Source organism: Cyphellophora europaea (genome assembly GCF_000365145.1).
Source record: "Cyphellophora europaea CBS 101466 unplaced genomic scaffold supercont1.3, whole genome shotgun sequence".
Taxonomy (NCBI): Eukaryota; Fungi; Ascomycota; class Eurotiomycetes; order Chaetothyriales; family Cyphellophoraceae; genus Cyphellophora; species Cyphellophora europaea.
This window is the reverse complement of record NW_008481809.1, coordinates 39,038-66,152: the sequence shown is the minus strand read 5'-3', so window position 1 is coordinate 66,152 and position 27,115 is coordinate 39,038. Positions and strand designations below refer to the sequence as shown.

The 27,115-nt window shown below is 49.6% G+C and overlaps 11 protein-coding genes across 11 annotated transcripts; 6 read left to right on the top strand and 5 right to left on the bottom strand.

Moving 5' to 3' along the window:
• Nucleotides 1–1,320: 1,320 nt before the first annotated feature.
• On the top strand, nucleotides 1,321–2,123 carry HMPREF1541_02931 (uncharacterized protein; the record flags this gene model as incomplete). The annotated part of the gene is made up of 5 exons (XM_008717286.1): nucleotides 1,321–1,472; nucleotides 1,526–1,641; nucleotides 1,698–1,829; nucleotides 1,881–2,017; nucleotides 2,061–2,123. The coding sequence occupies 5 exons, from the start codon at nucleotides 1,321–1,323 to the stop codon at nucleotides 2,121–2,123; spliced, it is 600 nt and encodes a 199-aa protein (XP_008715508.1).
• A 388-nt stretch (nucleotides 2,124–2,511) lies between these two features.
• On the bottom strand, nucleotides 2,512–4,534 carry HMPREF1541_02930 (uncharacterized protein; the record flags this gene model as incomplete). The annotated part of the gene is made up of 6 exons (XM_008717285.1): nucleotides 2,512–2,828; nucleotides 2,884–3,301; nucleotides 3,363–3,674; nucleotides 3,721–4,037; nucleotides 4,165–4,261; nucleotides 4,313–4,534. The coding sequence occupies 6 exons, from the start codon at nucleotides 4,532–4,534 to the stop codon at nucleotides 2,512–2,514; spliced, it is 1,683 nt and encodes a 560-aa protein (XP_008715507.1).
• Nucleotides 4,535–5,616: 1,082 nt separating this feature from the next.
• HMPREF1541_02929 (uncharacterized protein) lies at nucleotides 5,617–7,542 on the top strand (the record flags this gene model as incomplete). The annotated part of the gene is made up of 1 exon (XM_008717284.1): nucleotides 5,617–7,542. The coding sequence occupies one exon, from the start codon at nucleotides 5,617–5,619 to the stop codon at nucleotides 7,540–7,542; it is 1,926 nt and encodes a 641-aa protein (XP_008715506.1).
• A 2,181-nt stretch (nucleotides 7,543–9,723) lies between these two features.
• Nucleotides 9,724–11,469, top strand: HMPREF1541_02928 (uncharacterized protein; the record flags this gene model as incomplete). The annotated part of the gene is made up of 3 exons (XM_008717283.1): nucleotides 9,724–10,109; nucleotides 10,168–10,744; nucleotides 10,795–11,469. 3 exons carry the CDS (start codon nucleotides 9,724–9,726, stop codon nucleotides 11,467–11,469), a joined length of 1,638 nt encoding a protein of 545 aa, XP_008715505.1.
• Nucleotides 11,470–12,247: 778 nt separating this feature from the next.
• Nucleotides 12,248–13,351, bottom strand: HMPREF1541_02927 (uncharacterized protein; the record flags this gene model as incomplete). Its single annotated transcript, XM_008717282.1, has 1 exon — nucleotides 12,248–13,351. One exon carries the CDS (start codon nucleotides 13,349–13,351, stop codon nucleotides 12,248–12,250), a length of 1,104 nt encoding a protein of 367 aa, XP_008715504.1.
• A 771-nt stretch (nucleotides 13,352–14,122) lies between these two features.
• HMPREF1541_02926 (uncharacterized protein) lies at nucleotides 14,123–15,826 on the top strand (the record flags this gene model as incomplete). The annotated part of the gene is made up of 5 exons (XM_008717281.1): nucleotides 14,123–14,477; nucleotides 14,532–14,627; nucleotides 14,685–14,785; nucleotides 14,843–15,114; nucleotides 15,187–15,826. 5 exons carry the CDS (start codon nucleotides 14,123–14,125, stop codon nucleotides 15,824–15,826), a joined length of 1,464 nt encoding a protein of 487 aa, XP_008715503.1.
• A 1,285-nt stretch (nucleotides 15,827–17,111) lies between these two features.
• Nucleotides 17,112–18,641, top strand: HMPREF1541_02925 (uncharacterized protein; the record flags this gene model as incomplete). The annotated part of the gene is made up of 1 exon (XM_008717280.1): nucleotides 17,112–18,641. The coding sequence occupies one exon, from the start codon at nucleotides 17,112–17,114 to the stop codon at nucleotides 18,639–18,641; it is 1,530 nt and encodes a 509-aa protein (XP_008715502.1).
• A 730-nt stretch (nucleotides 18,642–19,371) lies between these two features.
• On the bottom strand, nucleotides 19,372–19,955 carry HMPREF1541_02924 (uncharacterized protein; the record flags this gene model as incomplete). Its single annotated transcript, XM_008717279.1, has 2 exons — nucleotides 19,372–19,527; nucleotides 19,581–19,955. The coding sequence occupies 2 exons, from the start codon at nucleotides 19,953–19,955 to the stop codon at nucleotides 19,372–19,374; spliced, it is 531 nt and encodes a 176-aa protein (XP_008715501.1).
• A 467-nt stretch (nucleotides 19,956–20,422) lies between these two features.
• Nucleotides 20,423–20,620, bottom strand: HMPREF1541_02923 (uncharacterized protein; the record flags this gene model as incomplete). Its single annotated transcript, XM_008717278.1, has 1 exon — nucleotides 20,423–20,620. The coding sequence occupies one exon, from the start codon at nucleotides 20,618–20,620 to the stop codon at nucleotides 20,423–20,425; it is 198 nt and encodes a 65-aa protein (XP_008715500.1).
• A 914-nt stretch (nucleotides 20,621–21,534) lies between these two features.
• On the top strand, nucleotides 21,535–23,079 carry HMPREF1541_02922 (uncharacterized protein; the record flags this gene model as incomplete). The annotated part of the gene is made up of 2 exons (XM_008717277.1): nucleotides 21,535–22,031; nucleotides 22,086–23,079. The coding sequence occupies 2 exons, from the start codon at nucleotides 21,535–21,537 to the stop codon at nucleotides 23,077–23,079; spliced, it is 1,491 nt and encodes a 496-aa protein (XP_008715499.1).
• Nucleotides 23,080–23,880: 801 nt separating this feature from the next.
• On the bottom strand, nucleotides 23,881–25,375 carry HMPREF1541_02921 (uncharacterized protein; the record flags this gene model as incomplete). The annotated part of the gene is made up of 2 exons (XM_008717276.1): nucleotides 23,881–24,021; nucleotides 24,080–25,375. 2 exons carry the CDS (start codon nucleotides 25,373–25,375, stop codon nucleotides 23,881–23,883), a joined length of 1,437 nt encoding a protein of 478 aa, XP_008715498.1.
• Between the last annotated feature and the right edge of the window lie 1,740 nt (nucleotides 25,376–27,115).

Here is a 27,115-nt window from a genome sequence, read left to right as displayed (position 1 = left end):
ATGTACTAAAGAGGCGGCAAACGAGCATGGGAGGCTTTGCTCGAAGCCTGCTACTTACGAGTCTAACTTATCAGAAGCAAGACCTGAACACTCGCTTACGTTGGCTCCGATCGCGACGCCATCTGTCTCGTTGAATCGACCCGTACAGCTGCTACTTATGGGGCCACATTTAGACCCAGCTTTTCGCGGCCAAGCACCAGCCGACAGATTAGAGCCAGCAAACTGTTTTCAACGATGTGCGCAGGACCTGGAGATGACGGGTGAAGTAACCTTCCGGCCCAACACCCGAATGGCTATTCTCGGTGGGCTCTCAGTGGTCGTTGACAAGCTGCCTCTGGCCAAAGTGGAGGTTGGTTTATTGAGACCTGTGGGCCTCGGGCTATATGCACCACTTCGCCTCACCTCCAGCCGATTGCAGGACTTCGACTGCCCATTCCCAGTTTGATGTCCAGACCGATCAGCTCATCAATAAAATTTGCGAGCTAACGACAGATCTCGCGCACTGGAGAATCAAGTTCGGGGCCGAGCGGGAGATTGATTTATCACTGGAATAGCGCGCAAAGGCAAGCTGTATCATTTCCCCGACAGTCACTACCATCGAAGAAGTTGTGCAGAACTGTGTTTCTTTAAAAAGCCCTCGGACAAGGGCTCTACAATTGTCACAAGCTTTACAACCACGATATGGCGATACTCACGCATGCGAGCTAGGCTTTCTCGTCCATTAAGGGGCCGATCGAAAGTTTGCAGAAAGGAAAGCTGAGCACACGTAACCCGTGAGAAGCTACAGCCTTGTTGATATGGGCGCCGCTTCCATGACGTACGACTGTATGGACTGCGAAGTCGTTAGGCCATAGTCACGTGCTGCGCAGAGTTGTCTTGGCAGTTGGCCCTGAACTCGATGAATACGCTTCAGGAAGCATTCTGCGCGCGCGTGCCAAGAGGAGCGCAGGTTCCGCCGCCCGCCGCCCACGTGGCTTGCTCGCCTGGAGATCAGCTGCCAGGGACGCGCACGGCCCTCTTGATTCGATTGAGAAGCATAATGCGCGAGGGATCGGTGTGCGCTCTTCCGTGCTCCACCTCTACACTGTTTCGGCATGCCACCACCTTCGAGAATCGGTACAACAACCGCCGTTTGCCCATGTTCCTATACAATATGGCCCTTGGTGGGATGAATTAGGAAACGAGAATTGGCTTTGTAATTTCCGGTTGAATCCGGCTGCAATCAACTGACTGCCATAAGTACCGCCAGGTCCGCACGTAATATTCTTCATCTGCAACTCTAAAGACTCATTAACTCAGCCATCCATTCGTTCCACGATCATGCTCTCGTTCGGATCACTCCTTACTCTTGGCTTCTTCGCTGTCGCCCATGCCTATCCAGGGCCACCAGGTCCGCCAGGCCCATCAGGACTACCGGGACCAAAGCAATCCAAAGTGCCAACTGGCTGTGGCGAAGTAGACATCGTCTTCACGTACGTCTAGACTCGGTCTTTCGGAAACTCTCGCGCTGATGAATCACATATAGCGGACTCCCTCCCTATCATCCTCTTGTTACGTCTCAGGGATTTGATCCCGCAAAAGTTGATGCAGCCCTTCGCGGCGATGCGGCAGAAATCGTGAAAGCCGGTTACAATCTCAGAGGTAAGCACGACAACAAGCATCAGATACTGATATAAGCAACAAATTGACTTGCGTAGTTGTGCTCATGGGCCCCGAGCAAGGCCTGGATGTCCTTGAGGAACAAGTCCGTGGTGTACGATGGGATGGCACAGGAGTTGGCTACGGCGTTCGTGGCTCCAGACTAGAAGAGCTGACTATTCGCCTTGAAGGTAAGGGTGCACGTTGCTATCAGAGCCATGAGACTAACCCTGATCTCCCAGACATTATCTCCCTTTATCGAAAGGAGGCTCCGAAAGCCCCAATTCTATTTGACCACTCCCCAGACTCAGCGCTTTGGGCAATCGAGCGAAAGTTCCCTCTTTCAGAAGACTGCACTAACTCGCCTGGCAAGGACTTGGTGAGCAACCCGAAGTTTCAAGATCCTAAGCTAATTAGTCCAGGGCTTCGAATTGTTTTGCGATATCTGTACAGATGCCTCTAACAGCACAGCGCGGTTGGCTTAATGCGACACGCTCTTATCTCTCAAGGGCCTGTAACTGTACTTAATATAGGGTCTGGCCATCTGCCAGCTATCTCAAGCAATGTAACTCGGAGAGCAATTTCATTTCCAGTGCAAGCCTCTGATTTTCCACGTTTATCACACGGGCAGATCAGGTTAGATCGGAAGCAAGGGAAACTGAATCTTGTCATATGTGGTAAATATAAGAACGCCGTAAGTTGAAGCCCGGTCTTCCCAATATCAGCGATCTTTGAGATGGTCTATTCTAGAACTTCACTCGAGAACCAGTACCTCTCATGATAATAGCATGGAATCCCAATTTCTGGCGCTGGTGCCAGACATTGCCTCACTACAGGTGCGGACACAGGTTCCATGATATCTATGCAGGATTCTCAGGCACCTCCAGCGGCCGCTTTCATCAGGTCTTCGCCGTGGAGTTTCTTCCAGCTACCGAAAGGGCCAATCAACGTGGAAACGCCGAAGGCAGCGATCGTAATCGCAAAGACAGCCCTGAGCCCAGTCACATACGCATCGATCACAAAGGGAACTTGTGCGGCCGTGAAAGCTTCTCGAATTTGAGTCGCGCCAGTTCCAAGAATTATGGCAGGGTCGATCTCGGGTAGTGTTGTACCGAGAGCCTTGATCAATTGATTGTTGAACGCGGATTGTGCTGCAGAGACGAAGAAACAACCGCCGAGGGTCAAGCAGACTGTCAATGACGTTAGAATGGTTGACATTCGGACCTGAAGTGAGCGTAGACTTACGATTGATGATGGCCATGACCTGTGACATGTCTTCGGTGGTGGCGTGAACTTGTGCGTTGGCGAGAGCAACCTGAAACACGAAGCCGCAGGTAAAGCCAACAATGATCTGATAACCAATCCACTTGCCGGTTGACGTCTCAGTGTCCATGGTGTAGAATAAACCAGTTCCGATCGTTCCCAATGCACCACCACCAATCCAGAATAGAGGTACGATGCCGACTCTGGACAGTGCAAAGCCTTGCACGATAGCTGCGATCGTAAGAGGAATGATGAGGGCAAGCATTTTGACACCAGATCCGATCGGGCTGCTGTTGGAAATACTCTGGAAGTATATCGGGATGTAATATAGTATGACCAAGTATGCACCGCCGAAGAAGAACATGAAGAGGGAGCCAATGCATACATAGCGCTTAGCGAACTGTTGCCAGCTTGTAATCAGCCCTCCCATGCAATGAAAAATAGACCCTAGTGCAACTTACCAATCTGCCAACGACCATAGCGCGTTCTTTCTGGAAGATCTCCCAAGCGATGAACGCTACAAGCATGGCAACAAAACCGACGAGCAATCCGATAACAACGCTACTGCTCCAAGGATGCGTTTGGCCACCATACTGTAGCGCGAGAAGGTAAGAAACAATTAGACCGATCATAAGAGCCGCGCCAATGAGATCCATCTGCAAGAGCTTCTCTTGCCATGTGGCTTGAGCCGGTTTTGCATGTGATGGAACCTGGAAGTAGAAGAGGACGATTGCGGCAGCAACACCACCGATCGGAAGATTGATGTAGAAACACTGGACTCGGGTCAGTAAAAGCATCGACCTCATGGTGTGAGCATACCCAGCGCCACGTGACTTTGTCGGTGAACGCGCCTCCAATTAGGGGTCCAAGTACCGCTGCGATGCCATACGTGGCTCCCGTCAAGCCCAGCAGCCGCGGACGCATTTCGGGAGCTGCAGCAAATGCCAGAATTGTGTATGCACCGACGGTTACGCCAGCGCCACCGAATCCTGCGATTGCACGTCCGACGATAAGTGTAGTGGGACCCTGTGCTACTCCACAGATGAGACTGCCCACCTCGAAAACAAATATGGCGACGAGAAACCAGAGCTTGATAGGGAAGTACTTGTAGAATTTTCCCCATGTGGATTGAAACCCTGGATTGATCAGTTCTATTGTCAAAGTGCTGTAGGACTCCAGCCCTGCTGTCATCAGTGGAGACAGAACACTCTTCGCGAATAGTTAGCATCCAAATCAATAGAATCATCGTTGTTCACTAACTACCGCCGAATGTCATGAAATACGCTGATCCATACCAAGCCACCTTGTTGAGATCGCGGAACTCATCCGTAATTTTGGGTATGGCCGTGCTAAGAATGGTCTGTAGAGGTTGTTTTTAGTGTTTTGCTTTGATACAGGAGACAGAACTCACGTTGTCGAGTGCGACCAGGAACATGCCGAGCATGAGTGAGACTGCAATAGCGGCCAGGCGCACGCCGTGCGGATAATCTTGGATATCAGGAGTCTTTGAATCGACGGATTCAACCTCCTTTTCGTAGTTGATTGCTTGCGGAGTTTCTATCGGTACGCTGGACAACTTCGAGGCTTTGTTTGACATCGGCTGCAGCTCGGGATCCATCGGTTCTGCCGTCATTGTCGAATACAGATGTCGCCGAATAGCAAGTTGTCATTCAATGAGGTCCGCCGCGAGGCCGATGGCCTTATAATGGAACAGAGAGGCCACACCGGAAGGGAAATAACCCATGGCCGAGCGGAGTCATATTTCTAAGCAGCTATGATCCGATGGATGGAGCTCGGATAAGTCGCGAGGCTAACGTCAAGGAGCGACTCGGAGGCTTGTTCCTGTTCTACGTTCGCCCGAGAGCTTGTTGCTCCTTGGAAGTACTGGCCGTCTCGTGTTTCGGTTTGTAGTTCTATTGGCCAGTGGTTCAACGTTCTATTCGGCTTGCCACTACCTGGAACAGCCCTTAACATGATTAGTCCGCAAATGCGAGGTCATACTGACCCGCTTCAGATCGCATAGGGACAGATCATATTGAAGCTGGCACTCTTAGTCTAGAGGCCATGTACCGTCTGGTCGCTGAGCCCTGAGCCACGGGTGTAGGAGACGTGTCGAGGAAGAGTGGAGGGGCTTGGCTCATTCGACCGAACCCATGCCATAAATGGCATAACTTGTCGGCTGCTCCACTCTAGTTCGGCCGAACTTTGGCGGGTCTCGGACCTCTTCTTGCTCCGTTCTCAGCTTGCAATCCAGAGTCAGACGATGGACCTCTCGGACTTCCCCTCTTCTGCAATGTTCGAGCGCTAGAGGTAGAAGCTTGTACTGCTACCAAGCCGCAATCTCCGACCGCGTGAAAATGCAAGCTCATTTCGACGCTTCCACACCGAACCACAGGAAAGTTCGAAAAGGTACACACAGCTGCTGGGAATGTAAGCGAAGAAAGGTCAAATGTGTCTTCTCGCAAACGAGCGATCTTATTTGTGTTACGTGCCATCGCCGGGGCACGAGATGTGTGAGTCAAGAGGTCTTTGACAGAGCAGAAGCTACGGCGAAAAATGGCGAAGTTGGCGACCGATCAGAACATTTCAACGGCAGACCTGTTGAGAGGGTGGGCGGCATTGGTTCGCGAAATCTCCCCAACAGGCATACTGGCTACGAATCATCGACGAGGTACACATCGTCCTCGATCCCAACAATGACATACCAGGTTGGGAATGACACACTTTCTGCGACCTTGTACTGATCAAGCTGATAACCAGGACCATGCTGCGCCTGACCACAATGCCAGACGGAACGACCCGGCAACGTACCCTTTCATTACACCAGAACCAACGCCAGACGTTGCAGATGGGCACACGTCCTTGGCGGAGACAAACAAGTACCCCAAGATCACTCAAGACCTAGCTCGTGCTCTTCCTCCTCGAAAAGAGCTCGAAATCCTGCTCCAGCGAGTCAGCGGGATCCCCATGCCGTTATATCAGTCCAGCTATAGATCCTATGGTTCTAATCAAGAGGAAGGAACTCAAGAACAGATCTCGCTAGCAGGCCTTCTGTCCCACGAAAGCCATCCTGTCCTACTCGCCAGGCAGATGCTGCTGCTAGCCGCGGCTTTGCAACGTCTTTCCTCGAAAGAAGAAATACTAGGAATTACAGAGCATCACCACATTATCATGGAAAGGCTTGCAGAGTCAGCGATCAAGATGGTCACAACGAACGACCTACTTCTTGGTTCAATCGAGGGTCTCGAGACCCTTATGCTGGAGACCTGCTATCATATAGATGGCGGCAATATCCGACGGGCATGGATAACGATGCGTCGTGCTGTTATGGCAGCACAACTACTGGGTTTGCATCGACCTGGTGAAGTTCGCTTTAAAGTCATCCACGACCAGAAGGATCTCGATCCAAAGCTTATGTGGTCATGTATCATTTCCATGGAACGTCTGTTATCTTTGCTGATGGGCCTCCCTACGAGTGCTACGCTTGCGACAGCGTCAGCTCAGGCGACTTCAATTCCAGCTGGAGGCTGCCATCTTCCGGCTTTCGTAAGTGATACAGCAGCCAAGATCATCGAAAGGAATGAGGTATCTACACCTCAAGAGGCACTGGAAATGACACGAGAGATTGACCGAGAACTTATCACGAAGGGTGAGCAGATTCCGCCCGAAATTTGGCGACCATCCTCGTTCACAGGCCTCACGATCGACTCGGAGGAAGCATTTGTGGAGATTCAACGATGCTGGGGTCACCTGTATTACCAGACTCTAGTGAATCAGCTTCATTTACCGTACATGCTGTACTCAAATGATGCGCCACAGCGCATCTACTCGCGTATTGCATGCGTCAATGCTAGCCGCGAGGCTTTGAATCGACAAATCGCGCTCCGTACGTTCGATCCGGTCCATCCCTGCTGCCGCATGGGCGATTTCATGGCATTGATTGCCGGTATGACACTCATTCTGGCACATATCGTGAGTCATTCACACACAGAGACGGTGAACATGTTCGTACATCAGCGACCTGGTGATAGAGCCATCGTGGAGCGAGCTCTTGATCGCATGAGTTCCATGTGCGAAGTGTGCGACGATGTACTTGCTGCGAAATGCGCCTCTTTACTCAAGTACTTGCTTGCAGTGGAAGCAGATGCTGCGCAGTGGCAGAAATCAGCCGCACATAAAGTGATCTGTACGAATGCAAGCTCCCAAGACCGGAACAGCGTGTTGATCATTAAGGTGCCATATGTCGGTACCATCAGAATTGCTCGGGAGGGAATCACCTCTATTCACCCGTGTATGTCAGGACACGGCCAAGCTTTGGGAGATGGGCTCACTGTAGGTGGCATCGGATCCCTTCACGTCGGTGGCCAGAACGATGGCTCGTCGGGAGGTATCGCTCCTCAAGCAGTAAATCAGAAGGTTCCCAAGGCTTCGAGTCGAGATCCTGTTGTGCAAACCCCTGAGATTTCCTCAGGGACTTTGTTTATGCAGCAGGATCAGATGTTTCCAAACGCTGCGGCCACTATGGATGAGTGGGTATTTCAAGGCTTTGACACGGCATTCTTCGATGTCTTGATGCGTGGGGCTGGCGACCAGCAGTTCGATGGTACTGGGACGGAAAGATGGGACTTCGGCACATCCTGATGCATCAACAATCTGAATTACGCCATGTCTCTGGGATCGCGTAGATGATCAAGGGGCCAAAGATAAACTCATTAGCACAGACGGTATCTGACAGAGGTCGTCGTGCTGTGTCCGCCTGTCTCTGGGTATTGACGGACTCCCATCTGCATCAATGAGAGAAGGTGCCGTAGCGGCGGCCCCAAAGCCTATTTGCGGGCTGTAGAAAGCCCTCATCTTCGAGAAACCGAATCGCGTTTGCCTCTTCACGTAAGATAAAGGAGCTGGGACTCTCCACAGGCTTGAGAATTTCACCAAGAACACCCCGATTTTATTAAAGGTGCGAATGGCACTCCAAGTACATGTCACCGATCTTTGAAGCTGATCGCCTGTCAGTCTTAGCTCATCTGAACCTAAGTCAAGGTTCAAATGGGTTGTCAAGGGGGTGCAAAGACTGGTTCTGACAAGCAAGATGAACCTGTACTGGTTTCACTGGAGATATCTGCGATAATTGCTGTGAGTCTTTACGTCGGATTACACCGGGCGCAAAGCGTGGTGCGACGGGTTCTTGCGACGGGCTTCCCCCAACTCTCCAGAAGCTCGCGTGGGCCCAAGCATTGTTATAGCCTTGGGCCAAGCCCAGTTTAACCTTGCCGAGCCGGCTATGGCTCTATCACCACGATTGTGATCTGGACAGCGGCATTAAAGAGGTCTTGACTTTCACAATCGATGCTTTGATCATGGCTGCCCGAGGAAAAACAAGAATCATCAGGCATAGATACCAAGCCAAAGCACGAAAGGGCTTGTTTAATTGCCCTGTACACTGATCGCGACGAATTCGAGATTCCATATGGGATCATCGCATATTCAAGGCAATACCTTCTCGCAGGCTCATTCAACCTTACAGGAACGAGAAGCATAGAGCAAGAACCGTACTTTAGTCAGATGCTTCTCTGGCGTAGCCAGTCAGCAAGCAGCTCAGTTTGTGCCAGCATGTCAAAAAGTCAAGATTGCCATCGGTCACCTGGTCAAGAACATGGCTGGCGAACTCGCTAATCATTACAGTAAGCAAGACTGCACCGAAGTCATCTGTTCCGTTGGAGCGACTGCAATATCACACAGCCCTGTTCCCAGCAATATGGAACCTCAGACCTCAATCGCCCAGGATCAAGGGTGAGACTGCTAAGCACGCACTTGCGAGGCTGCTTGGCACTACACAAGATAATGCAGCGACAGCATTGTTGCTGTCAAGTCCGGGATGCTTCCACATTGTCAGCATCGCCCGCCCGACCTCAACTGTACTTCATCATCCTGCCATTCGTCCTCTCCATTCATCCTCTCCGTCCCTTATCGCGATGTATACGATGGCCGAGAATCTGCCGAGGGTCTGCCCCTAGTGGAATCGTGTCTATTCGCCCAACCCCCCCCTCACCCCCCCTACGAGCTGAACTCGAAACCTGCATCTGCTCTCTCCACGCGACTGCCAACGAACGATAGTAGCTGCCGCTCTTATCACCTCCACAACTTCTCCGCTCGCCCATGAGCTCCAGCTCGCGGGCATTCTCGCCATAGGGCACTGGTCCAGATCCCTTTCAATCGCCCGTTTCACGCCTGTTTTGTATGCTTGGAGAGCTTGCCCAGGATTTGCCAAGATCACCTCTGGTGGAGAGGCTCGACTTCGCAACTACAATATCGTGGTACGCAACTCACGGAACCCCTTATACAGCGTAATAATCCTCGCCTTGATGAAAAAGCGACAGCTGTGGCAATTTTTCAAGAATGCTAATCGATGTCCTGATAGTAGTACATAGGAAGCTGTGCCGACTAAAGTTCCTCTTAATAGGACTGAAACCTCTACACAGTATAAACATTGTTACCAGGTAAAGGCTGAGGCCGACGACCCGGGAAACACTGGGGGGCATCTACAGTACTCCAAGCCAATCGGAAAGTGGGCGGGATCTCCGCCAAGACCGGGGGGCTATCTATCACACCTCCGCCAAGGTAATGCCGTGCTGTATCGGTGTAAGCCGCGATAGTTCTCAGATCTCTCGGAGTCTTTGACATCTCGTCGTGATTGCGGGAGATAGCTCCGCGAGATAGGGTGCCTGGGAATTCTACTCCATATGTTGCCTATATTAGGCGTTATTTGACCAAAAGACATGTAAGCCATACTTTGTCCGGGAATTGAGCCCGCGTTCGCCCACTATGACCGAAATCTCTTCCACCGTAGCAAAATCTACCAACGAAAAGCCTAAGGATAGCTTATCCCTTCAGCCACTACCCATGAAGCACGACCTCGCCGGTGATGATCAGGTCAAAAATCGTGGCGTGTTACAGACCGCCAAAGGCCTTGAGAATGGCAATTCAGATGCTTCAGAAGATGGGGATATTGTTGGCAGCTACACTACCGACGAGCCGATGGGCATTGATCCTGCGGCAGACCGTCGCGTATGCCGCAAAATCGACTGGCATATCATCCCTTGGATGTTCACGCTTTACTTTGTACAGCAATTCGACAAATTATCCCTGTCATACGCAGCAATCATGGGGATACGTGAAGATCTGAACCTTACACCGGCGCAATATTCCTGGTTTGTATAGTCCTCTTTCGTAGCGTGCACAAGTGGTTGCTGACGTCGTTCTCCGCAGGACTGGCTCGATTCTATACCTCGGTTATCTGGCGTTTGTTTATCTACACAACCGTATGATGCAGAAGTACCCTTTATCGAGGTACATTGCTTGCACCGTTGTCGGCTGGGGTATCATTCTCACGTGCCATGCTGCATGTACAAATTTTGCTGGTCTCATGGTTGTCCGCTTCTTCCTCGGGGCTTTCGAAGGGTCTATTACCGCTGGGTTTGTTCTCATGACGGCTCGCTGGTATCGGTCTGACGAGCAGGCAACGCGCACCGCATTCTGGTTTTGTGCAAACGGGTTTGTGCCTATTCTGGGAGGTGCTTTCACATATGCAGTCGCCGAGGGCTTCTATCGGAACAACAGTATCACTTTCGCGCCTTGGAAGGTTGTCTTTATCATTAGCGGAATTATCACGGTCTTTTTCGGAGCTGCGATGTTGTACTTCGTTCCCGACTCACCACTGGATGCTAAATGGCTGAACGAAGAGGATCGCCATATTGCAATGGAACGCTTACGAGCGAATCAACAAAGCATTGGAAACAAGGTTTTCAAATGGAACCAGTTCCGTGAGGCCTTCCTGGACATCAGGGTACGTTTTCAACAATTCGCATCCTAGAAAACGAACTGACATTGACACAGTCTTGGCTTTATTGTCTCTTCTGTATCACATGTATGATTCCATCGGGTGGTATTACTGTTTTCTTTACCCTTCTGATACAGGGCTACGGATTCAATCCACGATCAACACTTCTGATCACTATGCCTGCTGGTGTGGTACAGATTGTTGTCAATATTGGTGTTTCTTGGCTGGCGCAAAAGTACCGCAACCGGATGCTTTGGGCTACAATTGGGATGTTGTTCAGCATTTTCAGCATATCACTCATGACCGGTCTTGCACGTGACGGACCAACTGCGCACCGAATCGGACAACTCGTGGGATACTACATTCTCTACGGAAACTCAGCGACCGCCTTCATCCTGATTCTGAGTCTTATCAGCACCAATGTCGCGGGCTACACGAAGAAGACCACGGTCAACGCAATGACCCTCTCTGCCTATTGTGTCGGCTTCCTTATCGGACCGCAGACTTTTAGGGACGGCCCTTACTACACGAACGCCAAGTACAATATTATAGCACAGTACATGGTGGCCCTCTCCTGCTGTGTTGCACTCCTCTTAATCAACAAGAGGGAGAACAAAAAGCGGGATAATGCCGCTGCCACCTTAGCTACTGAAGAGGATACACAACAACCAGGACGAGAATTCGTGGATTTGACAGACAAAGAGAACCCGAAGTTCAGATATGCTCTCTGAAGAAGAGCCGATCATCTTGTAGAGAAGGTTTGACTATATTACAGGACACGTGAGCTATGTTAGGCCCTCTACTTACACGCCTATGAGGCACGTTACCTAGGATACGCCAAGGGCTTAGTGAGGCTTAAATATCCTTAGTCATATATCAGTATAACGGTCATCTGTGCTGCTAAGGTTGGCGGTCAGGATCATGGCGACAACTTTACAGTATCACACGAATCTGGCATTGGCAAGAAGACTTCCCACTCTCGAGGCGGAATTGAGAGTACTGCTGCACCTCAAACCAAAGAGGAGGGATTCGCTAGTAAAATAGGAACATGTTCCATTTATAGCTCTCCGCAGTTGACCCAGAATCCACTCAATGGACAGCTCAGCAATTGGTGGATAAGCGGCGATTCCGAAACCAAACTCGATGCTAGTCAAATGGGTCGAATGCCCCCACAGTGAAAACAAATTGATGGCACAGAAAGACATCGACATGTCTTTCGACCCTGTAACGGTCCGACAAAGAGAGCTAAAAGTTGGCCACGCTGTTCAGTGAGAGCAGCGTTTAAGTTAAGATTTACCCACTACAGCCACCGGTAAACTAACTACCTCGAAATCCCGCAGGGGCCACAAAGCGCGTAGGTCATTGACCTGACTTATATAAGAGTAGGGCTAAAAAAGGTACCATCCACCATTGTCGCCCGATATTCGCAAACGCATCGTGGTAGATGTAAGCACGGTCTCTGGTGAAATGACCCCCGAACTCATGATCTTGACATCAAACATGATTTTCTCATGCTTTGATCTTGAAGAGATCCTCCGCATTAGTTTGACAGATCTTTCGCATGTCGGAAGGCGCGAGGATATCCCCCAGAGCTGTGATAAATGCCGGCACTCGCTGTGCATCGATAAATGGGTAGTCGTTCGCAAAAAGTACTCTATCCACGCCCCAGGTCTGAATCGCAATTTGTGTCGGCGGTAAAGAAAATAGCCCCGAAATGGCAATCCAGACTTGGTTGCGGAGCATCTCACCAACACTTCTCCTCAGGCCGAAGAGCTGATTGTCGAACATAGCGTCAAACCTTTGGATCATCATCGGTAGCATCTCTCCCTGGTGCCCTACCACAACCTTTAGCCGAGGGTGTCTGTCCAAAGCACCCGAGACCGCTAGCCGAAGCACGTGAATTGCCACTTCGTTGTGCCACCCCCAGCCCATGCCCCCCAAAGTCGCGGAGAGTTTTGGGTTGTCTGGGAAGTCGTAATATGTGTCTGTTATCGGCTTCGGCGCAATCCCCGGGTGAAGATATAAAGGTACGTCGAGCTTCTCGAACTCAGACAGCAGCGTGTCAAACTCAGGCGCGTCCAAGAACTTGCCTGTGCCACTTATAGATCCGGACACCATTGCCCCAACGAAGCCTAAATCCTTGACGCAACGGCGCAGCTCTTGGATCGCGGCGTCGGGCACATGTGCCGGTAATTCAGCAAGTGCGACGAACCGTTTTGGATTCGCGTCGACGCCCTTCTTCAACCCGTCATTGATTTCGCGCGCGAATGCTATTGCTTGCTCTGTATCCAGATACATGCTGTTGACTGGTCCAGCTAGACTGAGAACTTGCATCGCAACGGTGCTTTCGTCCATGTCGGCCAGTCTTTGTTTTCCAAGATCGGCCACACGTCCAGCCGCATAGGACATGGCATCATGCCCCACCAGCAGTCCAAACTGTTCCTTGGCATGCTTTGCTCCGCCCTCGCTGGGGATTTTATGCGACAGCGCTGGGAATGACACATGTTCTTCTACCCCAATGATCTTTAGGTCTCGAAGCTCTGGCCGCAAATACGATATGCCCGGGCCACTTGTTGTAATAGGACCGTATTGGCTGACTGCTGAGACCGTCATTTTGCGTACTCAAGAGTCGTGTCGAAAGCACGTCCACAGTAGTGGTAGTTGCACTAGAGGAGAAGAGGCCACCGAGGTGCTTTTAACTCCATCGCATGCCTTCGCTAGTTCATCTTGTACGATACAATGTGCGAGGGTTCTCCGCTCAGAGCGAACTCGTACAAATCCACCAAGATTGTCGGGCGATGGCATGAGCTCAGAGGATCCACGGGCTAATGCAGAAAGTTTCTTGACAGGATGAAAGTCCATGCGATTTCCACCCGGAATTTGTCCGGAGCAATTCGACCACAAGGGGAACAAGAAGCCCAGGGTTCAAAAAGTATACGTCTCGGTTGACTAGGTGATTATGCTAACTGTATCTGACCAACGTAGTATTTTTATTACAGTTAGCGCGCCAAGCCCGACGCAAGCCTTGGCGCTGGTAAAACAGTGGACAACATCTTGGGCTGTGCGGTAGCGTGATTACAGCATCAAGGACTGCGGGTTAGCGTAATTGAGAACTGACGACTGCGGGACAGCTGTGGGACTGCAGCAATGGCCTCTGGATTGTGGAGATATTGTACTAGCATACCCCGCAAGCATTGCCCTGAGTACGGCCTGTAGAGATCAACAAGCTCTGCCTGTACTCTGATGAGACACACAGTGGTATCGCATATAAGAGACCAGACCCAGTCACCGTGTAGCCTCAGAGTACGGCTCTTCAACTCTACCTGATACATTTCAACAGAGGTACTATTTTCGTCAAGAACTTGACATCGTCCGCAACTCCCAATGGCAGAGACTCTCGAGAAGCCAACGGCGACCGAGATCGAAGCATCCTCGAGCACGGTGCGTGAAGAGCAGGATCCTATCGATCCAAAGGCAGAGAGACAGCTTGTCAGGAAGATAGACTGGCAACTTATCCCGGTTCTATTTTTCCTTTTGATGGCTGCGTTCCTGGATCGCATTAACATTGGCAACGCTCGTTTGCTGGGATTGGAGGATGATCTCGGTATGAGGGGAAACGACTTCAACATTGCTCTGTTCATGTTCTTCATTCCCTACATCCTCCTGGAGGTTCCCTGCAATCTCATCATGAAAAAGGTCCGACCTTCAATCTGGCTAAGTGGATTGATATTGGGATTCGGTAACTTGCTGGACTTTTCACTGTCAGAGAGCAGTAGACTTACTTGAACTCTAGGGATTACCACTATCTGTCAAGGATTGACACAGAACTTTGCCGGCCTTGTCGTATGTCGAATCTTTGTTGGAGTATTTGAAGCGGGCTATTTCCCGGGTAAGCTATTCTCTGCCTGCTATCGTCATACTCCAGCAAAAGCTGACTTGTCGGCAGGTGCCATCTATTTAATCTCGATGTACTACAAGAGGTACGAACTGCAACTTCGCATCAATGTTTTCTTTTCCTCCAGCGTCTTCGCTGGCGCATTCAGCGGTGTAGGTACCACCAAACTCGTTACAAGGCTACTGAACGTAATTGACAACATTTTCCAGTTGCTTGCTTACGGAATCGGCCACATGGATAATGTGCGTGGCTACAGCGCTTGGAGGTGGTTGTTCATCCTTGAAGGAGTGGCCACAGTGCTCCTTGCTTTGGTATCCTACTTCATCATTCCCGACTGGCCAGAGAACGCCAAATTCCTGCAACCTGGAGAAACTGTCCTGCTCCGTCGGCGACTTTTGGAAGACTCGGGACCTGCACAGATGGACACATACGACCGAAAAGCGACTAGACGGGTCTTCCTTGATCCAAAGCTATACCTAGGGTACGTGTTACCTAGCGCTCTTATCCTGTTATGGCAGCATAGGAGAACTTTACTAACTCTGGCGATTGATAGCTTCTTGATGTTCCTTAGCGTTACTGTTACTGGATATTCGATCTCACTCTTCACACCCACCATTCTACACGGTTTCGGCTGGAGTGCACTCAGAACTCAGGTGATGACGATCCCAATCTACATAACTGCGGGATGCTTGACCATTATTGTGGCCGTCTTTTCGGACCATGCGCATCACCGCTATGGGTTCGCGATTGCTGGTCTCGCAGTTTCAACGGTCGGGTATATTATCTTGCTCGTGTCTCATACGAGTCTCGGGGTGCGATACACGGCTATATTCTTCACAGCTACAGGAGCTTATATCGCACTTCCTATCACAATCACGTGGGTCAACAACAATATGGGAGGACATTACAAGCGTGCAGTTGCTGCCGGTTTCCAGATTGGGCTGGGCAACTGTGGAGGCATCATTGGGAGCAACATCTATCTCAGAGGTGAGGCACCGTTCTATCTCACAGGATACTCGACAGGTCTGTCATTCATATGTTTGGGCATCGCTAGCTGTACCGCATTTCTGGCCGTATGCTTTTTCGAGAACAAGAAGCGGGAGAGAGGCGAAAGAGACTACCTGTATGAGCTCCCACAGGAGGAGCTGGCGAATCTTGGAGATGATCATCCCTCTTTTAGGTATACATATTGAACTCGGTGCCACGGTTTGAGTAATGGTCTGACACTGCTGGCGCGAGTATCCATGTCAATCAATCCGTCTTCTTCAACATTATCAGGCTTTACGACAGTAGTATTTTAAGTTCAACGTGATATTCATGATAAAGATTCATATTATGGAATTCTAATAGTCATCCACTATGGCTTCCTCTGGGGTGACTGCTCATCTTATGCAGGGTTCCTCGATCTACTGCAACAAGCCCGAGTGCCGAATGATCGAACACATAGTGTCTACACACGCGCGTCCGATGTCGTGCATGACCACCTCCCAGAATTTCCCAGCGTAAATGTGACAAGAAACACTATGGGTCTACAGAGAGGTATATCATCTCACACGTGCTGACTCCAACAAGGAGGGGACACAGTTTAAATCAAAGGGGTGCACATTTAGGACTAACAGATTACACGTCGAGGAATCCAAGTATTTGAACAGTTCCCCCAAAACCTGTGAAGTCTGAAAATTGGGCCTACAAGCGACACATCAGTCGCCTCTATAGATTGAAAAAGATGGAGCTTCTATACCTTCACGAGACTGACAACACCCCATCTCAGATGGAGGCTGGGTATCAGTCTAGGCCTCGATCATACAATACACTGGCCGTTCCAAAAAAGGCCTAGCATCATGCGGATTACAACATCGATACCAAGAGTCTCGTATTTCGGTAAGTATCTCTATTACAACGGCATCGTATGAGAAGCTTACTGAACACGGACAAAGAATCAAGAGCCACCTACGACCTTTGTTTGCAGACAGTACGCGCGGGCGGCAATACGAGTCTAATTCCGATTTTAAATCCGGAATTACCGTAAATGGGAGACATTTGCCAATGGGAAAGTCGTCCCGCACTGTTAACCTTCTTCCCCGTCTTCCAGCACGCGGGGAAAGCGTCGTCCGGGGAAAGGTCCCGCAACATCACAGCTCGGGCCCCCCAAAAGATCGTGATCAGTACATATCTACATCCTTCAGTCGTTATCTAAAGCGGATAGCCTACGTCCGATTCGCTTCCATATTGCAACCGTCAAGTTTGTTTGCCTCGCAGAGAAGGCAATCCACACCCTATCGTCCAGTTTTGGTCTAGGCGCAGCAGGTACGGCACCACCACGCCCATATCCTTCACCATTCGATGATTCGATACGTGAAAATACACAACTACCCAAGGTCTATCTTGCACGCACTGATGATGAGCCTCCTCTAACCTCCACACTAGACGGCAATAATTACTTGTGGATGCAAGATATCGAAGCTCACTCTTCCTAAGATGAATTTCTCTTTAGCAATCATCGGTGCCCTTATGGCTTGGTTGCTATTGTCTCGCATAAGAGCTACGAAACCGAAGTTACCCCCAGGCCCACCTCGTTTACCTCTCATTGGCAACCTTCACCAAGCACCCAAGGATTATCCATGGCGAACGTATCAACAATGGACCAAGCAGTACGGACCAATTATCAGTCTGCAATATGGTCTAAACACTATCATCATGCTCGGAACCTATAAAGCAGCTCACGACCTTCTTGATAAGCGAAGTAACATCTATAGCTCCCGTCCTCGTGTTGTGATGGGGGGCGAATGTGTTAGTAAAGGCTTCAGAACTCTGCTGATGCCCTATGGACAGCGATGGCGCCTTCACCAGCGCCTTCAAGCCTCTTATCTCAACATTCGAGTTTCCCAGAATTATCGTCCGCTACAGGATCTTGAGAGCAAGCAGCTTCTTCACGAGCTGCTTGAACCCAACCAGGAATTTTCAGAGCGCTATCACCGCTATTCGTCGAGTTTGATTTTTGCATTGGCATACGGCCGTCGCTTAACCTGGGGTGATGAGCCTGAAGTCCAAGCTATCGACAAGGTTATGGAGAATTTTCTCTATGCTGCACGAGTTGGAACTTGGCTGGTCGATGCCCTTCCCGTGCTCAACTACTTGCCGAATGTTTTAGCGCCATGGAAGCGCTCAGGAGACCGGCTTCACAAATTCGAGGCTAGCTTATACGTCGAAAACCTGCTCAAAGCTCAAAAGAATCGCACATGGAACTGGTCAAAGCAAGCCGAAAAAATGAAGGAGAGCCAGGAGATGTCACAGAAGGAGCTCGCCTATGACGTCGGGATTGTATACGAAGCCGGCAGTGATACAACGACAATGGCGCTTGAGGTCTTTACGCTCGCAATGGTTCTGTACCCGGCAGTCATGACGAAGGCACAAAGGGAGCTGGACCTCGTTCTGGGTGCGGACCGCTTGCCAACATTCGATGACAAGGAAAGCCTTCCATATATTGACGCAATCATTAAGGAAACACTTCGATGGCGTCCAGTGTCCGCCGGCGGAATTCCTCATGCCGTTATTCAAGACGACGAATACATGGGCTTCCACATACCCAAGGGCGCCACTGTGATAGGCAATCATTGGTCTATTCACCTTGATGAGGACGTGTACAGGAATCCGCTCGAGTTTTATCCAGAAAGATGGCTCGAAAATCCAGAACTACCCCTGGCAGCGTTTGGTTTTGGCCGCAGAGTGTGCACTGGACAGCACATAGCCAAGAACAGCCTCTTCATCAACATTGCGAGGATATTATGGACGTTCAACATTGGTTACAAGTACGAAATGAGAGACGGAAAGAAGGTGAGATGCGAAGTTGATGAGTTTGCGTTCACGCAGGGGTTCAACTCCCGGCCATCAAAGTTCAAGGCTCACTTCGAAGTGAGGGATGGCAGGCAAAGTGTCGTCACAGAAGAATGGCAACGAGCAGACAAGGATTTGGAAAAGGTGATGGAACAGGCTAAGGCACAGAATTGAGAATCTGAACTCTGATGAAGAGTAATGATTTTTATGGCACTAGGACCTGCTAATAAAGCGTACCCTACCAGAGAACTATTCAATCTTCAACAATACAATGCCGGCGTTTGTAGCGTGCAGCGTCCGCATACGATCCCATCCAGTCTCGAAGGAAATAGAAACGATTCTAAACAACTTGTCCCAACGGCTCGTTAATAACTCATTAACATTGTAGATGGTCCACCCTGCTAAGCCAGCTGGAAATTGTATAGATACCCCCTCACGAATGCCATCTCTAGTCAACGCAATAAAATCCAAAGACTTACGAGCGTTGGATCCCCCAAAATATAGCGCCTGTTACAAAGCGTTGCTACCGGTTCGAGGCTCGGGTGAAAGCCGCACCAGAGTCAAGTATCATTGTCAAAAACTATCTCGGCACCATGTATGCGACGAGGTGCCAGATTTGGAGCCTCGTCATATGTAGCCGAGTCTCTGACGATGTTGAGCAGAGGCAACACGACGTGGCCACGAGATACTCGGACCTTAAGGAAATATTAATCGATTGTAATCGTATGAACCACCTGTGATCTTTTGGTTTAAAGAAACCTGGCACTGGCACAGTGACTTCTTCTATAGAATGTTCATCATGCATAGAATGCTCAGCACATCTCTAAGTAGTACACACGAACTTCGTTCTTGGAAGAACAACACAGTCAGATCTGCTGGACAGCGCTGCAGCGAGGGGAAATAATCATCCTGTTTTCCGCCACAAAAGCACAGGCTTAATTACCTTACCTGATCGCATATCTTCAATTGCTTCTTTGAAATTCTCCGCGTTATAAGTAGTCACAAATTGTTCGATGGGGAGCCTTCCTGCGAGGTGATGTTCGATCAAACGTGGAATCATCTAACGATGTAGTGAGCTCGAGAGGCGCACATTAGAGACAGGGGACAACATACCTCTGTTGGATTGGAATCCCCTTGGCTGCTTCCCATGTATACCCGACCCATTACCAGATGCGAGAGGACATCTACTTTGACTGTGCTTCCTAACTTCGGAGCTCCAATTGTAACTGCTCGGCCTCGAATTCCTAGAGAAGCAATCATCGTCTCGATAACAGCTGGGATACCTGTTGTATCAACAGCAAACATGAGGCCTTGATCACCGCATAGTGCTCTGAATTGGTCGGTAAGTGCGTCGCCGGAAGCATCGGTAAGTGCGTCGCCGGAAGCATCTAGCGTGTGTGTTGCTCCTAAATTCCTGGCAACTTCTAACCGTTGCTTGTGAATGTCAATACCGATGATGGCCTTCGCTTGATAGATACGGGCAGCCATGATTGCGGCCATGCCCACTGAGCCCGTTCCGAAAACCGCTACAGTCGACCCTGGTTGAACCCGTAGCGAATTCCAGATAGCTCCTGCTCCAGTTTGAACACCACAACCGAGAGGCGCGTACAAATGCATTGGAATTGAGCTTGGGACTTTGACAAGACTCCGACTATTCACAAGGGCGAGGTTGGAGAACGAACTTTGCCCGAAGAAGTTGCCGTGCAATAAAGAACCGTCCTGGGAACGTAGAGTGCAACTCCCATCCAACCGAACACCTCTAAAATTCAGCTGGGCCGTGTGTACACAATATGCTGAAAAGTCCTCTCGGCATTGGATGCAATCGCCACAAGAATTGTAGCTTATCAGAACGGTATCGTTAGGTTCAATGCCCCTGACCTCACTGCCAACCTGCTTTACCACCCCAGCTCCTTGTAGGCTAGGTAAGCAATGCTTTCTATTCTCGAGTCTGGACTCTACATACCTTCATGACCAAAGACACTGGGAAAGGATGCCGGTAGCTTGCCATCTAAGCATGCTATGTCGGCGTGGCATATTCCCACTGCGTGAATCTCCACGACAGTCTCGTCCGGACGAGGTTCGTCAAGCTGGATTTCGCGCAGCTCTAGTGGGCTATCCACAGCAGCAGCAACCAGTGCTCTAACCTCGGACATTGTTGAGGCTTGCAGAATTGACTAAAGGTTGCGTAATGGCTTCGACACTCCAAGTTGTTCATGTGTTAGCAGTAAAAATGAATCCAGCAATGGGGACCTATTTCGTTGTTCAGCGAACCATGATTGAATCTGTCCCACGTCAGGTTCGTCCCCGCGCCATACTGGAGCAGACACAGAGTGGCAGCTCTATGATGGCTTGATGCCACCCTAGGGTCCCACCAAAAGCCAAGTTCGGAGGTAACAGATGGCTAACATGGCTAAGAAGTCTATCTGTGTTCGAGCAGGGATACTTCCCCGCAAAAATATCAATATAAACGCGAAGACCGTGGACTGGGATCCTCCTTAGCTTGCGTTTTACGTTCGTCTTGAAGGGTTATCAATTCGTCGGCTCCGTAGTATGATGGCTGACCTTTCTTGATTCGAGGGATACGTCAAGCCGGGCGCAACAACTCGGTCCAGGAGAGATATCGGACTATTATGTCGGGTGGGGATATTTCGCACCTTGAGGAGTATGGATATAACGGGGGGAGGTGGGATTTTTCGTGGTAGCAAAGCTTGCCTGTTGCGGAAATATGCTAATGCCGAATGTAACCAATGCCAGCCTAGGTACCGCCCTATCGGAGTATTGGCAGCATTCCGGGGATAGGAATTATACCGTTTCCGCATTACCTCTTATTATGCTTTCATCGATCCTTCGGGCATACCTAAGGCTTCTTAGATCCTTGTGTGACCTATCACATCGCTTACATGACTTCCTTTGCCAACATCAGTAGAAGGATATAATACAAAACTCCCTCCACAGAGGTGTCCTTGCTCCGGATGCGTGAGTCAGAACCCGAGACCACTTCACCAGGACTCCTTGCGGCGCCTTTATGTCAAGAACCTATCGCAACTGAGCTCTTTTCTAGTTCAATATGACTGATCACGTTAATGGCAACCCAGTCAAAAACGGGGTGTCTGGCGGAAGCTGCCCCAAAGATATTCCGATGATTATTGGTGGTAAGGATATCATGGGCTCTGAAACATTTTCAGTATGCAATCCTGTCACTAATGAGACAATCTGGAATGCAAGCGGAGCTTCTATTACAGAAGCTGTCTCTGCAGTTGAAACTGCGCAGGCTGCTCTTCCGGTTTGGGCGAAAGTCAAACCACCAGCTCGCCGCGACATCTTTCTCAAGGCAGCTGAACTATTTGCACAACGCAAGTCAGACCTAGCAAAATATCAAGCACAGGAGACAGGAGCAGATCCGAACTTTGTCGAGTGGATCCTGAACCTAACTGTTGATAATCTCAAAGAGGTGGCCGGGAAATGTTCTGCCACAGGCGGGAGTGTTGCGTTCTCAACTTTCGAAGGAAGAGAGGCACTTTATCTGAAAGAGCCGTATGGCGTGATTCTTGGAATTGCTCCATGGTGCGTACCACTCTTCACTAATCTACATCAAGCTTCCATGGCTAACAGAAATAGGAACGCTCCGTTTCCTCTCGGATGTCGTGCTTTCTCGTACGCTCTGGCGGCAGGAAACACTTGTATCTTAAAAGGTTCAGAGCTCTCCCCGCGTTGTTACTATGCAATTGTCGATATCTTCCGCGACGCGGGTCTTCCTGATGGTTGCCTAAACTTGGTTTTCCACCGTCCCCAAGACGCAGCAGAGGTCACCAACACACTCATCGCACACCCGCTGGTGAAGAAAATCAATTTTACTGGCAGTACAGCGGTCGGAGCCATTATATCCGCAACTGCTGGACGGCACCTGAAGCCTATCATCACTGAACTTGGTGGAAAGGCGAGTGCGATCATCCTCAAAGACGCAAATATCAGAAAAGCAGCAGATGCGTGTGCAGTTGGCGCGTTTCTCCACGCCGGTCAAGTCTGCATGGCGACAGAGCGAATCATCGTTCACACATCTATCGCTGATTCCTTTATTGAGGCATTCAAGGAATCCACCACAGCTCAATTTGGAGACGAGAGCCGGCCACAGGTCTTTGTGACGTGTGCAGGAGCGAATAAAACTAAGTCCTTGGTCAAATCTGCCCTTGAACACGGTGCCAAAGTTATATATGGGGATCCTCAAGAGTCTATCACCCCAGACCTGGCTTCGACCACTATGAAACCAATTATCCTTACTGATGTGAAGAAAGGATCAAAGCTATATGAGAATGAGAGTTTTGGGCCTAGTGTCGCACTGTACACGTTTGGAACTGAGGAAGAGGCTTTGCAAATCGCCAACGACACGGACTATGGCCTGTCAGGGTCAATATTTACTGAGAACATGGCTGCTGGGTTTCGTGTGGCTAAAGGTTACGAGTGTGGTGCGGTCCACATCAATTCTATGACAATACACGATGAGTCGAACTTACCGCACGGTGGTGCGAAGAAGAGCGGATCGGGGAAGTTTACTGGTCAGCCGGGCCTGGAAGAGTGGTTGCGAGGCAAGATTGTCACTTATGACGAGGTTTGACAATCTGTATCTGGTATTTGAGTTCTAACTGCCCACATAATCCAACGGTGTTGGTGGAGTTATCTATTGGGCTTTTAATGAATATTCGCAAAACGCTGTCTATCTGTTACGACCGCGGCTATGACCACCTACAGCCCAACCAAGAAAGGAACGATTGCCGACGAGGTAGGGAGAACTGGAGGGCTGTAGTGATCATAGTCCATGAGAAGTCGTGGTTGGTATGAGGAGGGCGCTAAACCTAAGCAGGAAACCTCATTTTGCTGCTGTGATTGGCCTGCCAACCCTGGTCAAGCTCGGACTTGCTTTCATACACCAAGGACTCGCGTGTGATACAACCATGTACTGCATTCTGCTGCGTTTAAGAATAACTAAGCCTAAGAAACGAACAGCCGGTTGATGAGGCAATACCGCGAGTGTCCACCACACTTCTCTTTCAAGGTTTCGCACCTCCAACGTCTTCTACCTCCACCGCACGACCCCCTGCTTTATCATTCTCCTCGACTGGCCGCTGCAAATGTTGAGTGGCGGCTTGCGCGGTACCTAATCGGCCCGTGTCGAAGATTACGCTGACCTCTTCAATCGTGAGATGTTTGCAATGTAAGAAAGGCAGTCAGTAGATATTCTGGCAAGGCATAAAGTGTCGTTAGACTTCAACCAGATGAAGAAGTGAGGTGATGAGTTCAGATGAGCTGTTAGCACGCGGGTAAGAGAATGTGAATCTGGGAGTCAAATATGTATCGAGACTGGGAAAGAATGGGAGACGAGGGAACTTGGATAAGGAGGGGGGAGGGATTAGGGTGGCTAAGGAGTGCGGCAGGCATTGTACCTTGTCTCTGGGAAGAAGAACCAAATAAGGACCAGATACATAGCGATGAGCACCACGTAGATGATATAGTACTTCCACGCAATGTCCGCTAGGGCGACGGGGTTGACCCATTGGTTCTGTTCGCTACCGTCAGCATACCAAGACCTTTCCAGACAGTCAAGAAGATTGCCTTACGAAAGCCTGCGCTACGCTCTGCACGCTAAGCAGGATACTCAGCCCTTTTAAACGCATGTGATATGGCAGAATCTCGGCACCGTAAGAGAACGGAAGGGGCGTCCAGCCGATGTCGTAGAAGCCATAGTAGATGAACATAACAGGTACGACCGCGATACCGACCCCGCGGCCGCCGTTCTCGGCGAAACTCCCGGACAAGCCCGTCATAACGATGTATGATCCGAGCATGCCGATAGTAGAGGTGAGCCAGAGTTTGCGTCGGCCGACACGCTCTGCGTTCAGCGAGCCTGCATACGCGAGGAACAGGTTCCAGACGGCAAGTCCGCCGTTGATGCCGGAGATCTGGTGCGGATCGGTAATCCCCACGAGTCGCAGAGCAGGAGCAAGATAGTAGCTAATGATACCATTGCCGATCCAGTTGGTGCCGGTAGCCATGGTCACCAAGACGAGCAAGCGGCGGCGGTTACCAGGAGTTTTGACAAAGTCGGCGTAGCGAGTGCGTTTGTTCTCCTCCTCGAGTTGTAGGGCAAAGCAGATCTCGCGATATTCATGCTGAACGAGCTCATCATCACGGTCCCCATTTGCATGCCACTTACTGAGAGTGGACATGGCTGCGTCAATTTTGCCGTGGTGGATCTGCCAACGTGGACTTTCAGGCACAATCCAGAGGTGAAATAGGACGACCAAGGGCGCGAAGACTTGGAACAGGCAGGGCGCACGCCAGGCCCAGGCCGTGTCCCCCCAGTTCAAACCGCCGTAACAGAACCATGACGCTATTGCTGCACCTATGTAGTAGTTACTGTAGAATGACGTGGCAAGGATCGGTCTCAGGCGTGGATGTGCGATTTCTTGGAGCAGTGCAATTGCGGTGGTCTTGCCGAATGGCCCAGCTGCGCCAACGAGTACGCGGCCTGCGATGAACATCCCGATGTTTGTAGCGAAGGCGTTGATGCACGCACCGATGATGAGCACGATCGATCCTACGGCAAGTGCAGCTTTGCGACCCCATTTGCCATTGATCCACGAGCTAATGAACGGGGTGACAATTGCTGGCAGAAAGATTGATGCCGAGATGAGGCCCAAGAAGTTACCCGAGGGATCGTCGAAGTAAGCGTTCCACTGAGGCATAGCCTGAAGCCCGTTAAGCAGGGCAGCATCGTATCCAAGATAGAAAACACAGAAATAGAGGCCAACGCACTGGACGACGTTAATACGAAGACAAGGATCGCGCCACCACTTGCTCTTGGTGTTGTTTTTGAGGTGCGAGAAGCTCATGCCACCCGAATCGCCTGCCATGTTGAAAGTCTCCTCTGAGCACGAAGATGAAGTTGCTAGCGGTCGGTCTGCTACAGTGTGTAACCCAGCAAGAAATAAGATGAGCGATATGGCATCGGTTCAAGTATCTCGGAATTGCTCGGCTTCCCTGCTTGTTGATTTTTAGGGATTGGGATAAACCCTGGCTCTGAACAAGGCCTCCCCAGGAATTCCTCACGGGGTGAGAAGCATTCGAGGGTATTGATCGGCAAGAATTTGGAGTTGCTCGGAACGGGGCTCGGCATCATTCCGAGATCGCATCCAACCAGAGAGGGCTGCCCAGAGCCCGAAGAGGCCCGTACCAAAACTGGCCATGCCGTTCGTGCGGGCATATATGGCTGAAGTAATCTCATATTAGTCGCGTCGGAAGGCTTCAATAGATATTCTTAAGGTTAATGTTAGAGGTTAAACAGTGTGTTAGTGACATGAGACCAGCCCGAAAGGGCGGAGCCCGACTCGGGCTTTCTAACAACACCCTTTTTGAAGGTCTAGCTAATGTGGTCGTCGCTGGAGGCAGCATCAAAGTTGGCCAATTTTGGGCGACAATGAGGATTCTACTAAGAGCGTGACAGTACTGAGGTTAGCGTGCCCAGAGCGTGACAGTGCTGGGGTTAGCGTGCCTAGAGCGTGACAGTACCTAGGTCCACCCCTAAAATCCTTCTTGCACTACCGTAGACTAGGTTAACTATTGTACTTTAGGCCACTGTAGCAGGGAATTATTGGGCTCTACTTTCGCCTAATCTATAGATTAAGGCCTTTCTATCTTTTCTAATTTGACTTGAGAGGATTTCAAAAACTTCTAGGACCCCTTATTAGACTACTGTGGCTATCCTTTAATAACATCCAAGTATACTTGGGCTGAATCTTCTACAGTGGAGGAGGCTGCTATAATACACCACTATAAGCTAGCTACTACCTACTCACACCGCTACTGTAAATAACACTGTCACGCTATACTTAAGTAACTACAATAGGATAAGAGAGTCACACACACGGGGGGGTTACCTGACCCTCCCTAAACACTACTATAACTAGGCCTATGTATGCAAGGCCTTACACTTCCCCAGGATAGTACTTATATTTAAAGCTAACGAGAAGTAGTTATAGTACAAGAGTATAGGGCTCTCTATAAACCACAAGATCTTGCACCTAGTCTATTCTACTAGTTACTAGCTACCTAGTCTCTAGTAGCTCCTATTACTAATATTGTATATTTCTTCTAGTATTAGCTAACACCTTCTCTAGTACCCTGACTATCAGTAGTATTTCCTCCTTAGGCCCAGGGCTCTAAGGATACTATATATAGAGATAACTCAGACCAGTTATTACCAGACAACTTGGATCCTGTAGAAGATAGCTATATAGCTAGGGCAGAGAGCCACTCTCTAGACCTACCACCCTAGAACCTTAAAGAAGCTAAAGAAGATTATATCCTAAGAATTCTACTTAGGATTTAAAAATTTTATTTCAAGAGGTCTACCCTCTTAAAATAAAATAAAAGAAATTTAAAAAAAAGATATATTATTTATTATTTAGAAATAATATACTAAAATTAGCTTTATAAAATATTATATAATTAAATTTTAGATTAATAATATTAAACTTTAATTTTTATAAATACCCTAACCCTAATAATAAAAATTAATTTTATTTATTAAAAATAATACTAATAATAATAATTATTAATTTTTAGAAATAATATTAGGGTTAGGGTTAATAATA